At 50.8% G+C, this 23,005-nt stretch overlaps 1 protein-coding gene across 10 annotated transcripts in view; it reads right to left on the reverse strand.

The window, feature by feature from the left end:
- Window positions 1–4,019: 4,019 nt before the first annotated feature.
- The window catches only part of MIGA1 (mitoguardin 1), an 82,508-nt gene continuing 63,522 nt past the window's right edge, over window positions 4,020–23,005 (reverse strand). For 8 of the 10 annotated variants that reach the window (XM_063939034.1, XM_063939033.1, XM_063939036.1 and 5 more), the window contains 3 exons: window positions 8,505–8,558; window positions 6,845–6,961; window positions 4,973–5,636 (listed from right to left, as the gene is read on the reverse strand). In XM_063939034.1, coding sequence (XP_063795104.1) covers window positions 5,454–5,636; window positions 6,845–6,961; window positions 8,505–8,558 — 354 coding nt within the window. In that variant the 3' untranslated portion in view covers window positions 4,973–5,453. Of the gene's footprint in view, window positions 5,637–6,844; window positions 6,962–8,504; window positions 8,559–23,005 lie in introns of all 10 variants that reach the window. The other 2 variants (XM_063939031.1, XM_063939035.1) reach the window with 2 other exon arrangements.

Here is a 23,005-nt window from a genome sequence, read left to right on the forward strand (position 1 = left end):
CGTTTAAGGGTTACATCCATAGGCGTGCGCAGCACATTTTATTAGGGGGTGCACCGTCGGATGGGTGTGTCTAGCACCGCCTTTTGGGGCGTGTCTAGCACCATCTATTGACGGTCAACGCAATATAAAATATCCACCCTTGTAGCAGTCCTAATAAAGCAGATACATTGTCAGATGTTGTGGTGTGCACCAAACACCCCTGATGGCACTCACTGCAATTACACTGCTCCTCCTCAGCCTGGTCTGGCTCCCCCTCTCTTTCCCCTGCAAGCTGCAGCAGCTTACTTACAAGTCAGTCACTCACTGACACTGAGAGTCGCAGACTAGTACTGCTGCTGCTGGAAAAACGAGAGACGTGTCAATGCTGCTGAGGACCGCCTGCCAGTATTGAATTTGTCTTTCTAAGAGGAACGCTGGCTGCATGCTGATCCTCATCAGTGGCTGGCGTTGGCATAGCATAGAAGGAGAGAGGTGGGCGTGTGACGGGTGGGCGTGCGAGCAGCATGATGTAATCATCAGTTTTTGTACATGGAGGTGGAGCCAGGAGTTTGAAAGCCGGTGGCAGTGGCACCCTTGATTAACCCAGGCGTCCGGTCAGTAATACAGTCCTGACAGGGTGCAGCGCAGAGGGGACAGTATTCAGCCTGCTCGGCCATCGCTGCATCAGGCATGTGAGATCAGGGTGTCAGACATTAGGGGGTGCCTGTGCGCACCAGGCACCCCCCCCTGCGCACACCTATGGTTACATCCCAAGCATAATTGCAATTGGTACATTTTTATTTTATTTTTGTCACAGAGATTTCTTATGACTTCTAAGTTATCGGATAATAAGTCAAACTACACTTTTTTTTTAAAAAATGTTCATTACCGAAACATATAAAGAATATACACATTTTTCTCATTACAAACTTCTGAAAGACGTACATATAATAATTACACGTCAATCATTTTCATATTAACCTTTTCCAAATATATCTTGACCTTTAGAACATTCCAGTGAAAACTGCAAAAAACACAAATATTCCAAACCAGGAGATGTGCACGGCAATCATCAAACAGCGTATTCCTGCATGAAATAATCTGCCGCGGCCACGGATTACGGCATGTGCTAATTGTGCGCTGACATTTTATATATAACATGAATAAATCTAGATAGAATTTTCTTTCCAAAAGGACCGAAAGTCACCAAAAGACAATACAATACAGGTTAGTAGCCCGTGTCCATACGCCTGTCTGTATAATATATTATATACACTAATAATGACCTAAATATTGCATGTGTAACAAATACCTGCACACGCAGTACAGTCACACCCCTAACAGTCAGTATATTATGTCTCAGGTTGGTCCATACATAGAAGGCAGCCTATTGACAAATGTGCCCTTATACTGAGTGGACTCCCATAGGCTAGTGACCATATTGCCCAAAAAGTACAGGCATAAATATTTTTGGCTTCAGAAACTGTTGATCTCCTGTGTGTCTGCAATTAATTAGTGACACTGAACAGTTACAAGAAAAATAGGCTAATAGTCATCATTATTAGACTGAAGCGGACATAAAATCAGTAATATCTAACTGAACGCCTCCTTAATCATACAAATATGGACGGAAGATGTATTGTTCAGAAAAAAAAAAATATGAATTCTGTTCCTTTTTCATTCCTTGATAAAAGCTGTAATGCAGCAAGAAAGAAACAGTTCTACTACAGAGATAATGGATAGTATCACTGCAGAATATGTTATACGTGTATTGCAGCAGAATAAGTGCTACGCGTTTCGCTGAAAAATATATTATACATGTATTACAACTGTATATTTTATACACATCAGTGCAGAATATCTTATACACGTTTCACTGCAAAATGTTTATTACTACAGAATATTTTATACATGTATCAGTGCAGAATATTTTATACGCTTTTCACTGCAGAATATTTTATACACATATCAGTGCAGAATATTTTCTACGCGTTTCACTGGAGAATATTTGATAAACGTATCAGAGCAGAATATTTTATACGTGTTTAACTGGAGAATATTTGATACACATGGCATCCCGAAGACGTCAGGATCCCAACAACGATATCCTGACAGTCAGGATCCCAAAGGTAAGGATTAACTGCTGGGTTAGGGATAGGATGCGGGGGGGTGTGTGTTAGGTTTAGGCACAATCCAGGGGTAGTTAGTGTTAGGCTGCGGGGTGGGGGAGGTTAGGGTTAGGCTGCAGAGATGGGGGGTTAGGCACCACCGGGGGAGTGTTAGGGTTAGGGCACTAAGGGGGAGGTTTAGGCTGCAGGAAGGGGAGGATTAGGTTTAGCCACCACGTGGGGGTGGGGGGGTTGGGGTTAGGCACCAATAGGGTAGGTTACGGTTAGGCAGCAGACAGGGAGGGGTAGGGAGTAGTGGAGGGTGGTTAGGAAACCCTGCGCACACTTGTCAGCATTGCCGTGATCAGGATGCCAGCGTCAGGATACTGAACCCGTATTACTACAGAATATTTGATACACATATCAGTGCAGAATATTTTTTAAGCATATCACTGCAGAATATCTTATACATTTATTAATACAGAATATTATATACAAATATCAGTGCAGAATGTTTTATACGCGTTTCACTGCAGAATATCTTATACATGTATTATTACAGAATATGTTATACGCGTTTCACTGCAGAATATCTTATACGCATTTCACTGCAGAATATCTTATACAAGTACAGTATTACTACAGAATATTTTATACGCATATCACTGCAGATTCTTATGCGTTTCACTGCAGATTCTCTTACACTTCTAACGTACTGCATTTTGTGGTTTACTGCATTTCATCCTATGTTATACTACACAAAAGCTGCGGTGCATATTCAGTTTCCCAGATGGTTGCTGTATTGTTGCTACAATGAAGTAATATCCTGCATTGCCGCTGCAAAATACATTGCTATAACATTGCATTCTGCAGTGCGTGTTGTACTATGCTCTGCACTGTATTCTATAGTGTACTGATTTCCTGCTGCAATAAAAGGCATGGTCGCTCCCATGCTGAAATATGTTCTTAATGCAATATGCTAGTACAGGCCTGGCCAACCTGTGGCTCTCCAGCTGTTGTAAAACTACACATCCATCATGCTTTGCCACAGTTTTGCTATTAGAGAATGCTAAAACTGTGGCAGGGCATGCTGGGATGTGTAGTTTCACAACATCTGGAGAGCCGCAGGTTGGCCAGGCCTGTGCTAGTATATACTGTAATATGACGCAGTACATTATGTACTGTTCTGCGTTGTTGCTGCAGAGCTCTCTGTACTGTTCTGCGTTGTTGCTGCAGAGCTTTCTGTACTATTATGCGTTGTTGCTGCAGAGCTTTCTGTACTATTCTGCACTGTTGCTGCAGAGCTTTCTGTACTATTCTGCACTGTTGCTGCAGAGCTTTCTGTACTATTCTGCACTGTTGCTGCAGAGCTTTCTGTACTATTCTGCACTGTTGCTGCAGAGCTTTCTGTACTATTCTGCACTGTTGCTGCAGAGCTTTCTGTACTATTCTGCACTGTTGCTGCAGAGCTTTCTGTACTATTCTGCACCGTTGCTGCAGAGCTCTCTGTACTATTCTGCGTTGTTGCTGCAAAGCTCTCTGTACTATTATGCGTTGTTGCTGCAGAGCTTTCTGTACTATTCTGCACTGTTGCTGCTGAGCTTTCTGTACTATTCTGCACCGTTGCTGCAGAGCTCTCTGTACTATTCTGCGTTGTTGCTGCAGAGCTCTCTGTACTATTATGCATTGTTGCTGCAGAGTTTTCTGTACTATTCTGCACTGTTGCTGCAGAGCTTTCTGTGCTATTCTGAACTGTTGCTGCAGAGCTTTCTGTATTATTCTGCACTGTTGCTGCAGAGCTTCAGTGTCAACTGGGAAAATGGTAGTTAATGTCCGTTATTCTGTACGATGACCTATTGCCCTGTCGACCTTTATGCAGTATGACGTTCCTCAGGATTATATCATGTTAAATCAGATGGGACAAAATACACGTCAACTTATATATCCAACTTTATTATTATGACTATCCAGCTTGGATCCCCCGCGGTTGGATCTTACTGTCATACAAGGTTCAATGCCAACTTTACGCAGATGCAACTAAAATATTATCAGAATGTATATAAAACAATAAATTTAGAAATTAACTTTTCTAATAAATTATACAAACAGACAAACTTGCAAATAAAGGTTATAAAGAAGATGGACACTAGAAAATATAATTACCTCCCACACACTCACCCTTGTTTGAGATGATCATTTACAGTCGGGGCTTGTGCATGTACTAGAAAAGTGGGACAAATGTATAAAATTGGATGCGTGCACTTTTTTTGACTTTTACCAGAATAATATACCGTCCTGACACAGTGTTACAGGACAAGACCTATTTGGGAAAGGTGGGAACAAACTTATGAGGATCCTTGCATAGGATACGTGTGAATGAACCCTAAACGTGAACCAGTCGCCAGTGCAACAATTCTGAGACTAAAACGTTCATTCATATTTTAGGGGCTTTTTATCACAAAGCAGAAAATTAATCCACTTAGAAGAACCAGCGCGTTCCTTAGGCCAGGGGAGGACAATATAATGTAGGATTTGGGTAGTGTCATTTAAGAAGTGGAAGCACGCACCCATGGACAGCAGCACAATGATAAATACCGTGGGATGCTCAGGAGCAGGGAGTTCTATCCCTGATGAAACGCGTCACGTTGGACGGTAAGTCTGCGTCAACAGTCATTTTCTAGGTGTATTGGCTACATATCACTTGGGACTTGTCCATCTCTGCTTCAGGCACATTATTAAGGGGATGTAGCCTAAATTTCAGGGGTGCCCTATAGTGTAAGTAAATTAGGAACAACTGAAAGCCCCCAACACCAAAGAATGACCCTAGTGCATTGAAGGCCTCTTGTAAATAAGGGTTCAGCTCAATAACTGGCTGCCTCTTTTCTATGTAGATGACTCTTCGCGGGATAACTGGATAATGGAGATGGTGGACATCATGCGTGACCACATATGTGAGCAGCAGAGCATCTTCCCGTCAGGCTGTGTGCAATAAAGTGCAATAACATTTAATAGAAAATACTGGTCACATACATATGGTACATACAGTGTCTGTGTAGGGCAGACGGAGGCAACCTGGGGCACTCCACCTGTTGTTGATAAACAACTTCCAACAGGCCCAGCAAACAGCATGGGTGGTGGGAGTTGTAGTTCAGCTGGAGAACCGCAGGCTGCTTTCCTCTGATGTAAACAGCAAGTCTTGGTCCCTTAAACCCCACCAACCTCCCTGAGCACAAAGTAAACATCTATTTACAGCATATTCTATTAGCAAGGCCACCCCGTTTCTTTTAGGTAAAATATACAGCGCAACTGACACTCACCCACAACAAGAGCAGCCATTTCCGAGGATGTGGCACAAAATGGCTGCCCTCACTGTTGGTTCACACAGGATTGGACACAAGTGGGCTTTAGTGAGCCCGTTCCCATATACGCCCCAAGCATCTCTACGCGGTGGTGCAGACACTCCATGATATCTTCGGACAAACTCTCCACGCTCATATATCTAATCTTCTGCATATCAAAGATATCGTGCAGGAAATGAAGAACTTGATCCTACATTGAGGAGGAAAATTATTTTGACAGACGATTACAGCGTCTAAAATGCAACTACAAGTCTACAAGATATAGAGTGCAAACTTACAGTGAGAGCAGCCATTTTGTGGCCTATCTGGGGACTGCATACTAGTCATTAGGCTTAATATTGGTCCACCCCACAAAATGGCTGCCTTCGTTTAGTGTAGATGACATGAATATGATAACCTAACTTACTAGTTCCCTTATATAAATAAATGAGGAACTTGATAACATACACCCAACTGTCCTGATGTGAAGGCCTGTTCCAGCAGTGGACATATTTATCCCATGGCGTTGCAGGCATAGCAGAGCAGCGGTGAACCGGTATTTGGAGAGGGCTAAGGGGCGGCGTAATGATTCAATAGCGCAAAGCATGCATTTGCTAGGTTACACCCCCACCATGATGTGGCCAAGCCCCAACATGCTCTGCAGTTGGGAGATCTTGGGTAGTAACATATTGGAGATTAAGGGCTGCTGTGCGTTTTTGCAGCAGTCTGTGATCAGATAGCCGCTGCCCACAGAGTGTGAAAACCCAGCCCCGTGCAAGTGTGCGAATGCATGCGTTCGCCGTGCGTAAATTCCGCCACACAGCGGACAGCTGCAAATCCGTTCGCTCACTCACCATCTAATGATTTTTCCATACTGTGCATAGCCCAGGACTTAATCCTACAGTGTGATAAAAAACAGGCTGATCGGGGCCGGTGCGGACGTCACACACCCTCCCTGAAAACGCTTGGGAACGCCTGCGTTTTTCCTGACACCCCCAGAAAACGGGCAGTTACCACCCACAAACGTCCTCTTCCTGTCAATCAGCTTGCAAACGCCTGTGCGTTTGAAATTTTTGCACCGTCCTGTCGCTGTTTGTCGACGTGCCTGCGCAATGCGGTGCATACGCATGTGTGGTCATTCGATAGTCGCCCGCCGTGCGATTTCGCACATCTGCGATCAGGTCTAAATCGCGCCCTAATCTGTGAATGTTGGGGGGGGGGGGAAGCTTTCTTCCTACGCAGATCAAACTTCCTGCCTGTACGCATTTTGTCCTGGTAACCCCTATACTGCATTATAGCAATCTATAGTTGCGTACATTGCTATACTACATTGTGCGTAGAATAGTACTGCAGTTACTTACACAACTGTGTTACACACTAAAAGACAGTGGGGTCAGTGTCTGAGCTCTGCAATATTACCTTATAGAAGCAGCACAGATCGTGTAGTGGGTTCTTGGGTCCCAGCAGCCCCCAGGCCAGAACCGGACTAATCTGCTCGCAGACAGCGTAGAAATGTGCAAAAAATCCATCCGGCAGCTGAAATGAAGGCGACAAATAATGATTTCAGAGCAACAACACCAAGTTATGTATTCATCACTCTTTTTTATTCACTGAGGAGATATATAAAGTTCTTATGTTCACACAAAATGAGCTTGTTCACACAATTTTCACTGAATATATAGATCTGGCTCGTTCCTGTGCTTTTCAGCCATTTATTTCAATCATCAGGCAAGAGTGTGTGTGTGTGTGTGTGTGTGTATATGTGTGTGCGTGCGTGCGTGCGTGCATGCTACACAAGCTTTGAGAACTAGAGTTAAAGTGATGGGATCAGGGAGTCTTTATCACCCTGAAATGAATGGTTGGTTATTGCGTGTGGTGCCTGCAGGATTTCCGCACAAGCCCAAGCATCCGATTTTAAACACTAATGCAGTATGTTCTGTTCGATTGTTAATTATTTGATGATTTAAGGACAAGTCAGGTGTAATGTGTGGATCCCACCTCCCTGGTAACTTAATGAGGACATTAAACCCTTTCAGCTGCCTCTGTAAGGTCTCCGAGTTTTGCGAGACTCTACACTTACTATATATAGTTCCATCCAGTAATTAATGAGCGGCTATCGATTGTATAAACGTATGAGAGTTATATGTGTGCACAGCAGCTGCGAGCCCGGGATTTCTGTACCGATGTAGATAATTTCAACGTCACCAATTTTCCTATGAAAACAACCAAACAATATCTGTATACACTCAGAGGACCAGACTATTGGAAACCCGTCTTCCCCAGGTAACCGACTGCTGAAACAGTGGCGGCAACATAATGTTTCATACAAATAACGACAAATGCAATGGCAGTAGCGTGGTCAGAAAAAGCTGACTCGTACAGAGTAACGGATGGGATCAGTTCTGAGAGCTATCAGCTGTGGAATAACGAGACATATGGCATTTGGTGACCCCGTCATGGATGAAGGACAGTTCACCCCACCTAGCTACCCTTCTGTCCATGGATCCATCCTACAAAGTGCCCACACTGCGGTGTGCGCTGCGTTCTCGCCGTCTGCGGCGGAATGCCATAGGGTCATTATATTGTTGCCAGTCATGGGTGTCCCTTCGTGGCATCCAGTGTACCCACAATGAGTGGCTCCATGGCACCAAGCCCAGGTACTGAACCTCAGTGAAACATGGTGAGGTCTCTTCTGGTATCTATAAACAGTGGACTTCTCATATTGAGCCACAAAATATATACACACTGGAAACTGAGACTGTGGATACGCAAGAGTAGGCCGAACGCCAGTGATGAGTACCGCAACATCACAAGTCTACGCAACCTTCTCCTAGCCCTCATTCCCAAAGCCAGTGCTTCCAGTAACCATTCAATTTCCCCTGAACCTCCGTCCCTACATTTCATCGTATCTATTTCCACTCCTCCTCATGCCGACACATGATACACTACTCACCACCTCCTCCCAACCTCTCCCTTCCTACCAGTCTCACCTGGTGCTATGGCACTTTTCTACAGCACTAAGGAACATGTCCTGCCTGCCCCCACCCGAGTTACACCACTGTCTGTACAACCTTCTTACCATCATCTGTTGCTTCTTCTGCTTGAGCACCGACCAACAGCTGGACATTACCGCCTGAGGACAGAGGAACACAGGTCAGTCTCACTATAGATACCGAGCATCCCCAGGATAACACGTTGCTCATTAATAAAATGTCACATCTTAAAGCTGCGCGAGTGCCATGGGCGTGTAATATTTGTTCACCACTTTAAACAGTTTAAGATCGATCCTCCTGCTCACAACTCATATACAGCGTCACTATGTCCCGGTTTCTAGATGGGTGGAGAGATGACCTCCGGAGTGCAGAAGGCATGTCTTTATGTGTAAGAGTAAGAGGCACTGGTTGTTCCATGTGAGATTAGGGAGCATGGGTTGTTCCATGGGGGTATGGGTTCTTCCATGTCAGTATGTAGGGGGCGTGGGTTATCCCACGCTGGAAAGTTGGGGGCATGGATTCTTCCATGCTAGAAAGTAAGGGTCATGGGTTCTTCCACTCCAGTGAGTAGGGAGCATGGGTTCTTCCACTCCAGTGAGTAGGGAGCATGGGTTCTTCCACTTCAGTGAGTAGGGAGCATGGGTTCTTCCACTCCAGTGAGTAGGGAGCATGGGTTCTTCCACTTCAGTGAGTAGGGAGCATGGGTTCTTCCACTCCAGTGAGTAGGGAGCATAGGTTAATTCATGTCAGTGGGTAGGGGGGGGGATGGATTCTTTCATGCCAGTTAGTCATTTTAGGTCAGTGAGTAGGAGGAATGGGTTCTTCCACGCCATTGAGTAAGGGGGGGTGGATCTTTCGGTCCAGTGAGCAGGGGGCTTGAGTTCTTCCACGCCAGTGAGTAGGGGGCATGGGTTCTTCCACGCCAGTGAGTAGGGGGCATGGGTTCTTCCACGCCAGTGAGTAGGGGGCATGGGTTCTTCCACACCAGTGAGTAGGGGGCATGGGTTCTTCCACGCCAGTGAGTAGGGGGCATGGGTTCTTCCACGCCAGTGAGTAGGGGGCATGGGTTCTTCCACGCCAGTGAGTAGGGGGCATGGATTCTTCCACGCCAGTGAGTAGGGGGCATGGGTTCTTCCACGCCAGTGAGTAGGGGGCATGGATTCTTCCACGCCAGTGAGTAGGGGGCATGGGTTCTTCCACGCCAGTGAGTAGGAGTTCTTCCCCAATACTACTATTCAGAAAGCGTACCTTACACGTTCATTCTGGGACATGGTTAGTCAGATACAGGGAGGGGGATATTCCATACATGTTCAGTAAAACCTTACTTTAAAAGGCACAGATTAATTAATATCAATGGAAACTTCCTTTGGGGTTTTCCAATTATAAAATCAGGTAAATTTATTAATGTATACGTGCCCTGCAGCAACCTTTATTAAATAAATTGCTTTATCTCCCTTGTTTCCGTGTGCATTTTTTTGCCAAAGTCATTAGATTAAGGGGGACATTTACTAAGCAGTGATAAGAGCGGAGAAGTGAGCCAGTGGAGAAGTTGCCCTATCAACCAATCAGCTGCTCTCTATAATTTTTATAGTATGCAAATTATAGATGTTACTTCAGTGCTGATCGGTTGCCATGGTCAACTTCTCCACTGGCTCACTTCTCCGCTCTTATTACTGCTTGGTAAATGTCCCCATAAATTGGCTATTTATTTCTACTGCTGGGATTAAACTGTACCCAGAAGCACAGAGCGCTAATATGCATCGTATCCAAGGTCATTACTAATCCGCGTCGTATCTAAGGTCACTGCGAATAAACAACTCAGATGGGAAGTTTAAGGCCTCCACAGAAGCACAGAGCACTACTAATCTGCATTGTATCCAAGGTCATTACTAATCTGCATTGTAGCTAAGGTCATTACTAATCTGCATCGTATCTAAGGTCATTACCAATCTGCATCGTATCCAAGGTCACTGCAAATAAACAACTCAGACGGGAAGTTAAAGGCCTTCACAGAAGCGCAGAACTATAAATCTTCATTTAGACAAACCTGCAGAAAGGCGCATACACAGCAGTTCTTTAAAAGGTGTGGATATCTCTTTTAGAATATATGTTTCTTCTAAGAACTGCAATGACCCGGCTTTACCAAACCCAAACAAAACATCCAGTAGACATGCGAGTACTTGAGGCCTCAACACAAAACAAAAATCACAAAACATAACCCCCCTCCAATGTCCGTGTAGAGGAAAGTTACTAAAGTTTATGGAAGACATGTTTCTGTGCCTCATGGATTTTATGTTCCATTATTTATTTATTTATTTTACAGGAGATAATAGAAAAACCTAATGACAAAATCAGACGCTCGTCTAGGGCCAGAGAAGAGCTTTTCATAAGTTACCATCTGCTGACACTTCAGTAACGATATCCGCATTCTGCTCCTCTTCAGAGACCTGGAGTAGATGTCTAGCGTCATGAAATGATCCCGCAGAGGGGTCTGGCTGAGCAAGGAAGCCGGGATCTAGTTCAGCCTTGTACCAAACCCTCCCTGGGGAGACCAGTCTGTCCTGCTGGTGATTAAATGCACCCGTCTCAACCGCAGACAAGATTTGGCAATTGTGTTTCCCTTTGTTACGGGACTTGTATGATCTGCATTTAGCTGCTTCTGTTGCAGCGGATTCTGTGCCAAACGGAGCACACACTGAAACAAAGCCGATCGCTCCAAAGGAAAATACAGGAATGTGGAAAAAGCCATATGATACTTTTTTTTTTTTTTTTTTAAGAAAAGTTTCTGATGTGCCAAACATAAAATAGTTTAGTCAGTCGCAGCGATTTGCCCAAATATGGACAGAAATTGCAATGTAATGATAAAGGAGGCAGATACATTATATGTAGCAGAAATCTGGTTTGTCGCACATCCAGTCAGAATGAATCTGTCCTCCGAACACAGACTGCAGCAAAATGTAGCGCGATTCTTTAGCGGCACATTCCCCTGATGTGCAGAATGGCGTTCCAGGACATGGCGCCTGATTTGGAGGTGACCGTAATGCGGATATGTGCGCATTTGCGCTTTTTAACTGTGCATCCATCTAAGTCACACCGCACATGTGCCCCACGGTGTGTACACAGGGCCGGTTCTAGCCCTTGTGGCACCCCGGGCAAAAATAGGGGCGTGGCTTTATACATGGGGGTGGTCAGTTACGCCCCCTGTAGAGTTGTGCCCCCTGTAGAGTAGCGCCGCTTACAAAAAAAATAAATAATTAATACTATCCCCGCTCCCGATTCCTGACCTCCGCCGGCGCCGCTCCTCGGATCTATGGGAGAGACGTTCCATAGCACAGCACAGACACTAGAGGTCAATTATGACCCCTAGCATCTATGTGCCAGTCCCACAATGCCGAGCGGTGCACGATGACGTCATCGCGCACCGCACAGCAAAGGTCCTCTCCACGGAGGGAAACTAGACGGGTAGCGTCTAGTTTCCTTCACAGCGCCGCACAGCACCAGGGGGCACTGACCAAAAGTAGCGGATCTTGCCATGGCGTGGCGCCTTCTGGAAAGTGGCGCCCCGGGCAAGAATCCCGTGTGCCCGTAGCAAGATCCGCTATTGTGTGTACATAGAGTCGCTGTTAAGATCGAGGCGCGTGGTTTCAGAAATGTTTTGTGGTGTTCTTGGGCGGTGACTGTTCAGACGCAAGGAGGTGCACTGCCTTATGGGCCGGATATGGAGGAGTCACACAGGGTACAAGCTCAGGTCCAAATGTATTAAGCCTTAACGAGAGAAAGTGGAGACGGATGAAGACTGATAAAGTACCAGCCAATCAGCTCCTGTCATTTTCCAAAAACACAGCCTGTGACATGGCAGTTAGGAAGCCGATTGGCTGGTACTTTATCTCTCGCCACTTTCTCTCTTGTTAAGGCTTAATACATTTGAGCCCATGGGGTCTATTTACGAAGCCTTGGATGGAGATAAAGTGGACAGAGATAAAGTAGCAGCCAATCAGCTCCTAACTCATTTTTCAAATCCAGACTGACATGGCAGCTAGGAGCTGATTGGCTGATATTTTATCTCCATCAATGGCTTTAGTAAATAGACCTCTATGTCACTTAATCACTTACATTGGAGGCTGTAGTCTGACGTGGACTCTGCGGCTAGCGATGATGCGTCCGATGGAAGGGTGTAAAGCTGGATTGCGGTGTCTAGAGAAGAACGATGTGGGCATCTTAGTCCTCGCACAGTAAGACGCACGGCTGTACACCGGGGGAAGGGCTGATACCGGCAGTAGCACACAGTCACAGACACACGGCTGTACACCTGGGGAAGGGCTGATACTGGCATTAGCACACAGTCACAGAGGCACGGCTGTACACCGGGGGAAGGGCTGATACCGGCATTAGCACACAGTCACAGAGGCACGGCTGTACACCGGGGGAAGGGCTGATACCGGCATTAGCACACAGTCACAGAGGCACGGCTGTACACCAGGGGAAGGGCTGATACCGGCATTAGCACACAGTCACAGAGGCACGGCTGTACACCAGGGGAAGGGCTGATACCGGCATTAGCACACAGTCACAGAGGCACGGCTCTACACCAGGGAAGGGCTGATACCGGCATTAGCACACAGTCACAGAGGCACGGCTCTACACCAGGGAAGGGCTGATACCGGCATTAGCACACAGTCACAGAGGCACGGCTGTACACCAGGGGAAGGGCTGATACTGGCATTAGCACACAGTCACAGACACACGGCTGTACACCGGGGGAAGGGCTGATACCGGCATTAGCATATAGTCACAGACGCACGGCTGTACACCAGGGGAAGGGCTGATACCGGCATTAGCACACAGTCACAGACACACGGCTGTACACCGGGGGAAGGGCTGATACCGGAATTAGCACACAGTCACAGACGCACGGCTGTACACCGGGGGAAGGGCTGATACTGGCATTAGCACACAGTCACAGACACACGGCTGTACACCGGGGGGAAGGGCTGATACCGGCATTAGCATATAGTCACAGACGCGCGGCTGTACACCGGGGGAAGGGCTGATACCGGCATTAGCACACAGTCACAGATGCACGGCTGTACACCGGGGGAAGGGCTGATACCGGCATTAGCACACAGTCACAGACACACGGCTGTACACCGGGGGAAGGGCTGATACCGGCATTAGTACACAGTCACAGACACACGGATGTACACCGGGGGAAGGGCTGATACCGGCATTAGCACACAGTCACAGATGCACGGCTGTACACCGGGGGAAGGGATGATACCGGCAGTAGCACACAGTCACAGACGCACGGCTGTACACCGGGGGAAGGGCTGATACTGGCATTAGCACACAGTCACAGACGCACGGCTGTACACCAGGGGTAGGGCTGATACCGGCATTAGCACACAGTCACAGATGCACGGCTGTACACCGGGGGAAGGGCTGATACCGGCATTATCACACAGTCACAGATGCACGGCTGTACACCGGGGGAAGGGCTGATACCGGCATTAGCACACAGTCACAGACGCACGGCTGTACACCAGGGGAAGGGCTGATACCGGCATTAGCACACAGTCACAGAGGCACGGCTGTACACCAGGGGAAGGGCTGATACTGGCATTAGCACACAGTCACAGAGGCACGGCTGTACACCAGGGGAAGGGCTGATACCGGCATTAGCACACAGTCACAGAGGCACGGCTCTACACCAGGGAAGGGCTGATACCGGCATTAGCACACAGTCACAGAGGCACGGCTGTACACCAGGGGAAGGGCTGATACCGGCATTAGCACACAGTCACAGATGCACAGCTGTACACCAGGGGAAGGGCTGATACTGGCATTAGCACACAGTCACAGACACACGGCTGTACACCGGGGGAAGGGCTGATACCGGCATTAGCATATAGTCACAGACGCACGCTGTACACCGGGGGAAGGGCCGATACCGGAATTAGCACACAGTCACAGATGCACGCTGTACACCGGGGGAAGGGCTGATACTGGCATTAGCACATAGTCACAGACACACGGCTGTACACCGGGGGAAGGGCTGATAGCGGCATTAGCACAAAGTCACAGACACACGGCTGTACACCGGGGGAAGGGCTGATAGCGGCATTAGCACAAAGTCACAGACGCACAGCTGTACACCGGGGGAAGGGCTGATACCGGCATTAGTACACAGTCACAGACACACGGATGTACACCGGGGGAAGCGCTGATACCGGCATTAGCACACAGTCACAGATGCACGGCTGTACACCGGGGGAAGGGCTGATAGCGGCATTAGCACAAAGTCACAGACGCACAGCTGTACACCGGGGGAAGGGCTGATACCGGCATTAGTACACAGTCACAGACACACGGATGTACACCGGGGGAAGGGCTGATACCGGCATTAGCACACAGTCACAGAGGCACGGCTGTACACCGGGGGAAGGGCTGATACCGGCAGTAGCACACAGTCACAGACGCACGGCTGTACACCGGGGGAAGGGCTGATACCGGCATTAGCACATAGTCACAGACACACGGCTGTACACCGGGGGAAGGGCTGATACCGGCATTATCACACAGTCACAGACACACGGCTGTACACCGGGGGAAGGGCTGATACCGGCATTATCACACAGTCACAGACACACAGCTGTACACCGGGGGAAGGGCTGATACCGGCATTATCACACAGTCACAGATGCACGGTTGTACACCGGGGGAAGGGCTGATACCGGCATTAACACACAGTCACAGACGCACGGCTGTACACCGAGGGAAGGGCTGATACCGGCATTATCACACAGTCACAGATGCACGGTTGTACACCGGGGGAAGGGCTGATACCGGCATTAACACACAGTCACAGACGCACGGCTGTACACCGAGGGAAGGGCTGATACCGGCATTAGCACACAGTCACAGATGCACGGCTGTACACCAGGGGAAGTGCTGATACCGGCAGTAGCACACAGTCACAGACGCACGGCTGTACACCGGGGGAACGTCCGATACCGGCATTAGCACACAGTCACAGATGCAAGGCTGTACACCGGGGGAAGGGCTGATACCGGCATTAGCACACAGTCACAGATGCACGGCTGTACACCGGGGGAAGGGCTGATACCGGCATTAGCACATAGTCACAGACACACGGCTGTACACCGGGGGAAGGGCTGATACCGGAATTAGCACACAGTCACAGACGCACGGCTGTACACCGGGGGAACGTCCGATACCGGCATTAGCACACAGTCACAGACGCACGGCTCTACACCAGGGAAAGGCTGATACCGGCATTAGCACACAGTCACAGATGCACGGCTGTACACCGAGGAAAGGGCTGATACCGGCAGTAGCACACAGTCACAGACGCACAGCTGTACACCAGGGGAAGGGCTGATACCGGCATTAGCACACAGTCACAGATGCACGGCTGTACACCGGGGGAAGGGCTGATACCGGCATTAGCACATAGTCACAGACACACGGCTGTACACCGGGGGAAGGGCTGATAACGGAATTAGCACACAGTCACAGACGCACGGCTGTACACCGGGGGAAGGGCTGATACTGGCATTATCACACAGTCACAGATGCACGGCTGTACACCGGGGGAAGGGCTGATACCGGCATTATCACACAGTCACAGATGCACGGCTGTACACCGGGGGAAGGGCTGATACCGGCATTAGCACACAGTCACAGACGCACGGCTGTACACCAGGGGAAGGGCTGATACCGGCATTAGCACACAGTCACAGAGGCACGGCTGTACACCAGGGGAAGGGCTGATACCGGCATTAGCACACAGTCACAGAGGCACGGCTCTACACCAGGGAAGGGCTGATACCGGCATTAGCACACAGTCACAGAGGCACGGCTCTACACCAGGGAAGGGCTGATACCGGCATTAGCACACAGTCACAGAGGCACGGCTGTACACCAGGGGAAGGGCTGATACTGGCATTAGCACACAGTCACAGACACACGGCTGTACACCGGGGGAAGGGCTGATACCGGCATTAGCATATAGTCACAGACGCACGGCTGTACACCAGGGGAAGGGCTGATACCGGCATTAGCACACAGTCACAGACACACGGCTGTACACCGGGGGAAGGGCTGATACCGGAATTAGCACACAGTCACAGACGCACGGCTGTACACCGGGGGAAGGGCTGATACTGGCATTAGCACACAGTCACAGACACACGGCTGTACACCGGGGGGAAGGGCTGATACCGGCATTAGCATATAGTCACAGACACACGGCTGTACACCGGGGGAAGGGCTGATACCGGCATTAGCACACAGTCACAGATGCACGGCTGTACACCGGGGGAAGGGCTGATACCGGCATTAGCACACAGTCACAGACACACGGCTGTACACCGGGGGAAGGGCTGATACCGGCATTAGCACACAGTCACAGATGCACGGCTGTACACCGGGGGAAGGGCTGATACCGGCATTAGCACACAGTCACAGACGCACGGCTGTACACCAGGGGAAGGGCTGATACCGGCATTAGCACACAGTCACAGAGGCACGGCTGTACACCAGGGGAAGGGCTGATACTGGCATTAGCACACAGTCACAGAGGCACGGCTGTACACCAGGGGAAGGGCTGATACCGGCATTAGCACACAGTCACAGAGGCACGGCTCTACACCAGGGAAGGGCTGATACCGGCATTAGCACACAGTCACAGAGGCACGGCTGTACACCAGGGGAAGGGCTGATACCGGCATTAGCACACAGTCACAGATGCACAGCTGTACACCAGGGGAAGGGCTGATACTGGCATTAGCACACAGTCACAGACACACGGCTGTACACCGGGGGAAGGGCTGATACCGGCATTAGCATATAGTCACAGACGCACGCTGTACACCGGGGGAAGGGCTGATACCGGAATTAGCACACAGTCACAGATGCACGCTGTACACCGGGGGAAGGGCTGATACTGGCATTAGCACATAGTCACAGACACACGGCTGTACACCGGGGGAAGGGCTGATACCGGCATTATCACACAGTCACAGACACACGGCTGTACACCGGGGGAAGGGCTGATACCGGCATTATCACACAGTCACAGACACACAGCTGTACACCGGGGGAAGGGCTGATACCGGCATTATCACACAGTCACAGATGCACGGTTGTACACCGGGGGAAGGGCTGATACCGGCATTAACACACAGTCACAGACGCACGGCTGTACACCGAGGGAAGGGCTGATACCGGCATTATCACACAGTCACAGATGCACGGTTGTACACCGGGGGAAGGGCTGATACCGGCATTAACACACAGTCACAGACGCACGGCTGTACACCGAGGGAAGGGCTGATACCGGCATTAGCACACAGTCACAGATGCACGGCTGTACACCAGGGGAAGTGCTGATACCGGCAGTAGCACACAGTCACAGACGCACGGCTGTACACCGGGGGAACGTCCGATACCGGCATTAGCACACAGTCACAGATGCAAGGCTGTACACCGGGGGAAGGGCTGATACCGGCATTAGCACACAGTCACAGATGCACGGCTGTACACCGGGGGAAGGGCTGATACCGGCATTAGCACATAGTCACAGACACACGGCTGTACACCGGGGGAAGGGCTGATACCGGAATTAGCACACAGTCACAGACGCACGGCTGTACACCGGGGGAACGTCCGATACCGGCATTCGCACACAGTCACAGACGCACGGCTCTACACCAGGGAAAGGCTGATACCGGCATTAGCACACAGTCACAGATGCACGGCTGTACACCGAGGAAAGGGCTGATACCGGCAGTAGCACACAGTCACAGACGCACAGCTGTACACCAGGGGAAGGGCTGATACCGGCATTATCACACAGTCACAGATGCACGGCTGTACACCGGGGGAAGGGCTGATACCGGCATTAGCACACAGTCACAGACGCACGGCTGTACACCAGGGGAAGGGCTGATACCGGCATTAGCACACAGTCACAGAGGCACGGCTGTACACCAGGGGAAGGGCTGATACTGGCATTAGCACACAGTCACAGAGGCACGGCTGTACACCAGGGGAAGGGCTGATACCGGCATTAGCACACAGTCACAGAGGCACGGCTCTACACCAGGGAAGGGCTGATACCGGCATTAGCACACAGTCACAGAGGCACGGCTGTACACCAGGGGAAGGGCTGATACCGGCATTAGCACACAGTCACAGATGCACAGCTGTACACCAGGGGAAGGGCTGATACTGGCATTAGCACACAGTCACAGACACACGGCTGTACACCGGGGGAAGGGCTGATACCGGCATTAGCATATAGTCACAGACGCACGCTGTACACCGGGGGAAGGGCTGATACCGGAATTAGCACACAGTCACAGATGCACGCTGTACACCGGGGGAAGGGCTGATACTGGCATTAGCACATAGTCACAGACACACGGCTGTACACCGGGGGAAGGGCTGATACCGGCATTATCACACAGTCACAGACACACGGCTGTACACCGGGGGAAGGGCTGATACCGGCATTATCACACAGTCACAGACACACAGCTGTACACCGGGGGAAGGGCTGATACCGGCATTATCACACAGTCACAGATGCACGGTTGTACACCGGGGGAAGGGCTGATACCGGCATTAACACACAGTCACAGACGCACGGCTGTACACCGAGGGAAGGGCTGATACCGGCATTATCACACAGTCACAGATGCACGGTTGTACACCGGGGGAAGGGCTGATACCGGCATTAACACACAGTCACAGACGCACGGCTGTACACCGAGGGAAGGGCTGATACCGGCATTAGCACACAGTCACAGATGCACGGCTGTACACCAGGGGAAGTGCTGATACCGGCAGTAGCACACAGTCACAGACGCACGGCTGTACACCGGGGGAACGTCCGATACCGGCATTAGCACACAGTCACAGATGCAAGGCTGTACACCGGGGGAAGGGCTGATACCGGCATTAGCACACAGTCACAGATGCACGGCTGTACACCGGGGGAAGGGCTGATACCGGCATTAGCACATAGTCACAGACACACGGCTGTACACCGGGGGAAGGGCTGATACCGGAATTAGCACACAGTCACAGACGCACGGCTGTACACCGGGGGAACGTCCGATACCGGCATTCGCACACAGTCACAGACGCACGGCTCTACACCAGGGAAAGGCTGATACCGGCATTAGCACACAGTCACAGATGCACGGCTGTACACCGAGGAAAGGGCTGATACCGGCAGTAGCACACAGTCACAGACGCACAGCTGTACACCAGGGGAAGGGCTGATACCGGCATTAGCACACAGTCACAGATGCACGGCTGTACACCGGGGGAAGGGCTGATACCGGCATTAGCACATAGTCACAGACACACGGCTGTACACCGGGGGAAGGGCTGATACCGGAATTAGCACACAGTCACAGACGCACGGCTGTACACCGGGGGAAGGGCTGATACTGGCATTATCACACAGTCACAGATGCACGGCTGTACACCGGGGGAAGGGCTGATACCGGCATTATCACACAGTCACAGATGCACGGCTGTACACCGGGGGAAGGGCTGATACCGGCATTAGCACACAGTCACAGACGCACGGCTGTACACCAGGGGAAGGGCTGATACCGGCATTAGCACACAGTCACAGAGGCACGGCTGTACACCAGGGGAAGGGCTGATACCGGCATTAGCACACAGTCACAGAGGCACGGCTCTACACCAGGGAAGGGCTGATACCGGCATTAGCACACAGTCACAGAGGCACGGCTCTACACCAGGGAAGGGCTGATACCGGCATTAGCACACAGTCACAGAGGCACGGCTGTACACCAGGGGAAGGGCTGATACTGGCATTAGCACACAGTCACAGACACACGGCTGTACACCGGGGGAAGGGCTGATACCGGCATTAGCATATAGTCACAGACGCACGGCTGTACACCAGGGGAAGGGCTGATACCGGCATTAGCACACAGTCACAGATGCACGGCTGTACACCGGGGGAAGGGCTGATACCGGCATTAGCACACAGTCACAGACACACGGCTGTACACCGGGGGAAGGGCTGATACCGGAATTAGCACACAGTCACAGACGCACGGCTGTACACCGGGGGAAGGGCTGATACTGGCATTAGCACACAGTCACAGACACACGGCTGTACACCGGGGGAAGGGCTGATACCGGCATTAGCATATAGTCACAGACGCACGGCTGTACACCAGGGGAAGGGCTGATACCGGCATTAGCACACAGTCACAGATGCACGGCTGTACACCGGGGGAAGGGCTGATACTGGCATTAGCACACAGTCACAGACACACGGCTGTACACCGGGGGAAGGGCTGATACCGGCATTAGTACACAGTCACAGACACACGGATGTACACCGGGGGAAGGGCTGATACCGGCATTAGCACACAGTCACAGATGCACGGCTGTACACCGGGGGAAGGGATGATACCGGCAGTAGCACACAGTCACAGACGCACGGCTGTACACCGGGGGAAGGGCTGATACTGGCATTAGCACACAGTCACAGACGCACGGCTGTACACCAGGGGTAGGGCTGATACCGGCATTAGCACACAGTCACAGATGCACGGCTGTACACCGGGGGAAGGGCTGATACCGGCATTATCACACAGTCACAGATGCACGGCTGTACACCGGGGGAAGGGCTGATACCGGCATTAGCACACAGTCACAGACGCACGGCTGTACACCAGGGGAAGGGCTGATACCGGCATTAGCACACAGTCACAGAGGCACGGCTGTACACCAGGGGAAGGGCTGATACCGGAATTAGCACACAGTCACAGATGCACGCTGTACACCGGGGGAAGGGCTGATACTGGCATTAGCACATAGTCACAGACACACGGCTGTACACCGGGGGAAGGGCTGATAGCGGCATTAGCACAAAGTCACAGACGCACAGCTGTACACCGGGGGAAGGGCTGATACCGGAATTAGCATATAGTCACAGACGCACGCTGTACACCGGGGGAAGGGCTGATACCGGAATTAGCACACAGTCACAGACGCACGCTGTACACCGGGGGAAGGGCTGATACTGGCATTAGCACATAGTCACAGACACACGGCTGTACACCGGGGGAAGGGCTGATAGCGGCATTAGCACAAAGTCACAGACACACGGCTGTACACCGGGGGAAGGGCTGATAGCGGCATTAGCACAAAGTCACAGACGCACAGCTGTACACCGGGGGAAGGGCTGATACCGGAATTAGCACACAGTCACAGACGCACGGCTGTACACCGGGGGAAGGGCTGATACTGGCATTAGCACACAGTCACAGACACACGGCTGTACACCGGGGGAAGGGCTGATACCGGCATTAGCATATAGTCACAGACGCACGGCTGTACACCAGGGGAAGGGCTGATACCGGAATTAGCACACAGTCACAGACGCACGGCTGTACACCGGGGGAAGGGCTGATACTGGCATTAGCACACAGTCACAGACGCACGGCTGTACACCAGGGGTAGGGCTGATACCGGCATTAGCACATAGTCACAGATGCACGGCTGTACACCGGGGGAAGGGCTGATACCGGCATTATCACACAGTCACAGATGCACGGCTGTACACCGGGGGAAGGGCTGATACCGGCATTAGCACACAGTCACAGACGCACGGCTGTACACCAGGGGAAGGGCTGATACCGGCATTAGCACACAGTCACAGAGGCACGGCTGTACACCAGGGGAAGGGCTGATACCGGCATTAGCACACAGTCACAGAGGCACGGCTCTACACCAGGGAAGGGCTGATACCGGCATTAGCACACAGTCACAGAGGCACGGCTGTACACCAGGGGAAGGGCTGATACCGGCATTAGCACACAGTCACAGATGCACAGCTGTACACCAGGGGAAGGGCTGATACTGGCATTAGCACACAGTCACAGACACACGGCTGTACACCGGGGGAAGGGCTGATACCGGAATTAGCACACAGTCACAGATGCACGCTGTACACCGGGGGAAGGGCTGATACTGGCATTAGCACATAGTCACAGACACACGGCTGTACACCGGGGGAAGGGCTGATAGCGGCATTAGCACAAAGTCACAGACACACGGCTGTACACCGGGGGAAGGGCTGATAGCGGCATTAGCACAAAGTCACAGACGCACAGCTGTACACCGGGGGAAGGGCTGATACCGGCATTAGTACACAGTCACAGACACACGGATGTACACCGGGGGAAGCGCTGATACCGGCATTAGCACACAGTCACAGATGCACGGCTGTACACCGGGGGAAGGGCCGATAGCGGCATTAGCACAAAGTCACAGACGCACAGCTGTACACCGGGGGAAGGGCTGATACCGGCATTAGTACACAGTCACAGACACACGGATGTACACCGGGGGAAGGGCTGATACCGGCATTAGCACACAGTCACAGACGCACGGCTGTACACCGGGGGAAGGGCTGATACCGGCATTAGCACATAGTCACAGACACACGGCTGTACACCGGGGGAAGGGCTGATACCGGCATTATCACACAGTCACAGACACACGGCTG

This window comes from Pseudophryne corroboree, chromosome 9, assembly GCF_028390025.1.
Source record: "Pseudophryne corroboree isolate aPseCor3 chromosome 9, aPseCor3.hap2, whole genome shotgun sequence".
Taxonomy (NCBI): domain Eukaryota; kingdom Metazoa; phylum Chordata; class Amphibia; order Anura; family Myobatrachidae; genus Pseudophryne; species Pseudophryne corroboree.